Here is a 6,000-nt window from a genome sequence, read left to right on the forward strand (position 1 = left end):
TTTATCTCTGCTGAGCAGAAAATGGCCAAGTTTATAGATCAGCTTAAGCTAAGCTTTTGAAGGTTCAGTATTTGTAATTTAGATAATATTGATTCATAACCTAAATTAAATAAGAAAAACAAGATTTTTTAACTGAAAGTAAGGAGCGACATTAAAACTTAAAACGAACAGAAATTGCTGCGTATATGAAAGGGGCTTTTCCTCCTCAACGTCCCGCTCTTTACGCTAAAGTTTAACTCTTTCTCTCTTTCTCTTAACTCTACTTTTTAAAAATGTTTGTGCATCTATGAGTGTTTTTTTTCTTATCTGTGTTTGTATCATTTTGAATTGTTTTATATTTAAAGTTTATCTTTGTGTTAATAACATTTTTGGTTTCTTGCTTGTAACTTCGTTGAACTGTAACACAAAATAACTTAATTTTTTTCTTGTTTTATAGCAATATTTTCGCCAATTTGTTATTGCTTTTTTTAGGCGAGTTTTTAGTGAAGAACAAGAGGTGGCAGCCTCTCTGCTGACGTCAGCTCTTAGCATAGGTATCACTCTTGGTACAGCTGCTAGTAGCTTGTGGGTACGACTACTGTGAATTTTTTTACCGTAGATCTTTTGAAAATTACAGTTCTTTGTTTGTTCTTTTCAATTGACAGTTTTTCATCGTGCTTGTGTGATTGTTAAGACGTTGAATAGATAATAAATATCTATGTATCCATTGTTTGCGTAAAGTAGGCTTTTGTTTTAACGACAGAATCGCTCATTTGGTTACAAATCTCTGATAAGTGAGCAGTAATTCTGCATGTACTTTTTTATGTATTTGTTTATTTTTCTCGAAAAAAGCTCCATATTTTCTCGGGAAAATTTGCATCCTGAGATATTCTGGCCTAAAAAACGATCTAAATAGGTCAGAAGTCTGAGAAAATTCGTTAGGATCAATCATTTTAGAAGAAAAAATTATATGAGTGACGTCACTTTTATATACATCAGTCTTGCAATGACGTTGTCACACTTATCACACTTATCTGGAAAAATTTTAGATTTTCATGCATGGAAAAGTTTACATTAAATTGCTTAAAGAGCCAAAAAAAATGGTAATTGGAAAAATATTTTTGTATTTTTTGACAAGGGATTACAATTATTCAAAAACTTAAAAAAGAAAACCAACTTAAAAAAAAGTTAGAAGCTTAGTTGACACAGAGTGCCACGTCATACTACTTTCATTTCATAGTCCTTGAAAAAATTTTGAGGTTAAAAAAAAAAAACCTCTACAAATGTTGTTATTCTAAAGAAAAAATCCCTTGCAGCATACGTCAGGTCAGAATCGCTAAAGTTATTATGTAAACTGCAAAAATGTTTATGAGGCCTACGCAATAATTTTAATGTTTTGGTTCAAACATGAAAAATACCTGAAAATTGTTTAATTAGTTTCATTTTATATTAGATAAAAGTGACTCGCTACATGGAACGTAATCAGTGAAAGCAGCCAGTTTATATAATGTCAGTAGGAAGGCCCAAAAACCAAAATTTGCAACCGTTACAAATAATGATTCTTTGCAACCACCTGAACTACCAAACGTGATAGGACCGAGAGAACGGACCGAATATATTAAATTTACAATGGGTGAAAATTAATAACCTGGATGACCAAAACTTAAGCAAAGGGCATTGCTAAATTGTCTGAAGGAATCAAAATCCAAAATGACGAAGAAAGACACATACGGTTAGAAGACATGTAACAGCGAGCATCAAAACGTGTTAAAAATGAAAAATGAAGACATGGGTGGTTAGAAGATATGCGAAAACTAGAATTAGAGCGTGTCAAAAATGAAATGATGAGCAAAGACACGGGCGGCTAGAAGATATGTGAAAACAGGAATCTGAGCGAGTCGAAAATGAAAATGAAGATCAAAGACGCACTTGGTTATTAGACAAGTGACGTCAAGAACCCGAGCGAGTCAAAAATGGAAATGAAGAGCAAAGACGTGGGTGGTTAGAAGATATGTGAAAACGAGAACTAAAGCGTCCCAAAAATGAAACTGAAGAGCTAAGAGACGGACGGTTAGAAGATATGCGAAAGGGAGAATCAGAGCGTATCAAAAATTACACGTCAAAAGACACACGCGGTTAGAAGATTGACACCAACAACGCATGACACAAAACCAAGTACATACGTACAAAGACGCCTTAAAAACAGTAAGTGTTGCATATAAGTCATTGGGACTCTTCAGCATTGCTTGGATTCACTGTGGAGCCTTCCATTTTCCCGAGGAAATGAGTTGATTTGTCTTTTTTTAGACGTCACATGCTCTCTGAAGAGTTTCATAAGCGTTTTTATGGCACTTGGTATCCACCAAGTGACATATAGCGGTCGCAAATTCTGTCGGTCTGTCTGTCTGTCCTGGTTTTGCTACTTTAGGCACTTCCAGGTAAGCTAGGACGATAAAATTCGGCAGGCGCATCAGGAATCAGACCAGATTAAATTAGAAATTTTATTTTCCCCTATTCGACCATCTGGGGCGGGGAGTGGGGGACAGATAAATTGGAAAAATTATAAAGAATGAGAAAGGCCTCCATATTCTAATCTTGGTTCGCAGACTTACCTTTCTATTCTTCCAAACTTGTTTTCAACTTTGAAAAAATATCCTGGACTTGGCTATTATGCTTTTAACATCTTCACTGCATCCACCATCTTTACTAATAATACTACCTAGGTAAGTGAAACTATCCACTTGATCAGTCATCTTTTTACCCACTATCACTCTTAACCTACTTTTATTCCTAGTCAAAGTGACTTAATCTTCTTATTTGCAAATTTTTAACCTATTCCTGCACATCAAACCATCAAAGCCTCCGAAATATAGTTCATTTTGCTAAAATTATCATTTCATTATCATTTAGGACACTCGAATCATCAGCATAATCTAAGTCTAGGAGAGTTTCACTCCCCCAATTGATTCCGTGTTCTCCCATTTCTTTTGCTATGCTCCTTAGAACAAGCTCCATCAAAATGATCCAACTAAATGGAGGATAGGACGTAACCCTCCTTAAATCCCAGCTACTAACCTCATTTCCTACCTTGACCGCTACAACGCTGTTTTCATACATAATTGTCATCACTAATGTATTTATCTGGTATATCATACAATGATAGGAAAATCGCTGAAGCTCTTATAGCAGATGAACTAAACGCTTGCCTATTATGCAAAATTGGGGACAAAAGGGGTTTGATGAATCAGGCATTTCGTAATTATTAATCTAAGAGTGAAAATTTGGTCGATGCATGCTCTCCCCTTCCTAAAACCACACTGTTCTTCTCTTAAAACCTTATCCACAGCATCTCTAAGTCTAAATCATTAATCATTAGGCTAAGTAATGTACTTTTTACTATAATTACCACATTCACTCTTATCCCTTTTTTATAGAGGGGTTTGATTAGAACTTTCATAAAAATCGCCAAGTACTCCTTAGTTCAAAAATTGTATTCATAATCTTCAGTAATTTATCTCTACCTTCATAATCACCAAATATCAGAAAATATTTTTCCACACTATAAGCTCCTGGGACGTTATTATTTTTTAATCATTTTAGTACTGTCACTAATTTTCCTCACATAATAAATCTTCTTTCACATCCAATGTACCACAAAGCTTTTCATATTCTTCTATATTTTTCCTGTAACTTTCATGGTTTAGGACATTCTTAAAATGTTATACTTATTTTTGATCTCTTACCTTATCATTAATTGTGAATCCGTTCCAATTTTTAACTGGGAAAATTCCAAATTGACTTTCCCTCTCAATTTATTAGCATGCCAGTGCAATATTTTGCTATTATGTCACAATATTTTGCTATATTCCAAATCTTCAGCAATTTCATCTGTGGCTTCCACTTCGCATCCATTTTCATGTGGTCTATCACTCAAACTATTATTTTACCAGCCCTTTGTCCTCTCTATCAAACATAAAGCATTTTCTCTAATATTCCTAGCTGCATTTCAAACTTTCTTCTCCAGGATACCATCAGTGACTTCACAAGCTATTTTTCTAAAATTATTCCATTTATCTTCTACGTTATCAAATTTTTCAACTCTTCAGTTTATTATTGAACTGTTCCTAGAAATTGTCTCTCAAACTCTCATCCTGAAGTCTACCAACGTCATAGCTTCCCGGAGGGTAGTTTTGCTTTTTAAATTTTAGCTGCAGATTAACCCTATATACTACTGAATGGTGACTTTTACTTTTAACATCAATACTAGCACTCCTATATACTCTGTTGCCTGGACTTCTCTGTTTGTGGTTCCCTCGTCAGCCTCATCTTTCTTGGAAAAAATATGTTGATGTCTGCAACACTTGAAGCATCAAATTAAGAATTATCAGTTCTTTTAAAATTCTCGAATTTAAGCCATTTAACGTCTAGAGACTTTGTTACTTCGCTTCATCGCTGAGGAACTTTATAATTACTTTCTATAGCCTAAAAGTCATCTCTAACTCTTCATTCATCCTCTAGAATTGTTCTAAGGAACCCGCTTTTCATTTAGCAGCTTCAATTTTTTATTCACCATATTGTTCTAGGCCTTTGAAGCCATCCACATAGGCTCAAGCACATCAACTTTTCTAGGGCTTTTACCTTTTAAGTTCACAAAGAAACTCACATACAATTTCATTTCTACAAAGACCTTTCTTTTTTTTATGTGCCTTGATTGAATGACTACGTATGGGAATTGGAGTTGGGAATGGGATGGAAATACTACTTTATGGTTTTCTGTTTTGGGAGGTTGCTTTTGACTGCAAATTTGTCTATGAACTGGAGGGAATTCTATTCTCGGTTTACTTGTCTCTTCATTAAGGACTAAGTATTTTCCCAAAGTGACTGACATCATCCAAGATATTCGGTTTGGAATATCTTCCATAAATAAACTTTAAATCCGTTCAATTGTTTTTTGTTTTCGTTTTTTTTTACTTTGCCAAACATCAAGGGCTTAAGCTTCGTAGTTCCTTCTTGATTTGCTCTAAGCAGTGCGTTGGGTGTCTATTTTGTCACCATGGCTTACTTTCCAGCTGAAATATAAGGCCTTTTTAGGCTAGCATTTGTGATAAAGTTCAGTCCCATAAGCATCATGTGTCTATCAGCGTTAGTCTCATTAGTTTCTTGTTGTTACCTACGGCTTATTCCAAGAAGTCGTTCATTCGATAGGGTAAAATAAGTTATTTGTTCCAAGAAAGCGCTTAAACCCCTCCTGAAGGGCTGAATTAAATTTCAGGGTCAATAAGTGAAAACAGGACAAACAAAAACAAGCATAAAAATCAGCGAAAACCAGAAGTTGTCAAATGAATGCTAAACAATTAAAATTGTAAGAATGGAAATCTTATTCATTAGTCATTATTGAAACTGAGGTTGGGCATAACATGTTTAAAACATAGAAACAATTAAAACAAGCAAATAATTAAATAAAACAAATAAAGATAATTATTGAAAGGGATATTAAGAAAAGCAAGGGATAAAAGCGAGACAATAAGTGCAAAGCATGGGTAGCGCATGTGGGCCTACCAAGTAATAAGAAGAGGGAAACTAGTGGTAGTTTTGCCGTTATGCCTGGGACAAAGGAGGGTTGAAGAAGCATTAACTTTATGATATTTTTATCATAGATACCCTACTTTAAATTATAATATATTTTCAGCCAAGTAATCTAAAGGAGGGCACGGAAATTTCAGGAATAATAAGATCAAGAAAATAGAGCGGGTATTTAAAGAAATCAAATTGGCATTATCATAGATTTACAAGAGTAAACTGTCATGTCCAAGATCGAAGTATATTGGGCAAAACCATTGAGGATGCTCAAAGAGTCGCTCATTAAATTTCTATAGTAAGTTACAACGACCGTGTTGTCATTGACGAATTTTCATCTGTTAAGAAATCTCTTAGCCGGGTTGTTAATCTTGACTGAGAAAAGTAGGGGCCTAGAATACAATGTTGTTCTCTATTGTTTACGGGGAGAGGACTGGAATGATG

At 34.6% G+C, this 6,000-nt stretch overlaps 1 protein-coding gene across 1 annotated transcript in view; it reads left to right on the forward strand.

The window, feature by feature from the left end:
* The window catches only part of LOC136028755 (equilibrative nucleoside transporter 1-like), a 166,061-nt gene extending 165,355 nt beyond the window's left edge, over positions 1–706 (forward strand). The window contains exon 12 of the mRNA XM_065706640.1: positions 472–706. Coding sequence (XP_065562712.1) covers positions 472–583 — 112 coding nt within the window. The 3' untranslated portion in view covers positions 584–706. The remainder of the gene's footprint in view (positions 1–471) is intronic.
* The last annotated feature ends 5,294 nt before the right edge of the window (positions 707–6,000 follow it).

The sequence above is a fragment of the Artemia franciscana genome, chromosome 7 (genome assembly GCF_032884065.1).
Source record: "Artemia franciscana chromosome 7, ASM3288406v1, whole genome shotgun sequence".
In the NCBI taxonomy this organism is placed as follows: Eukaryota; Metazoa; Arthropoda; class Branchiopoda; order Anostraca; family Artemiidae; genus Artemia; species Artemia franciscana.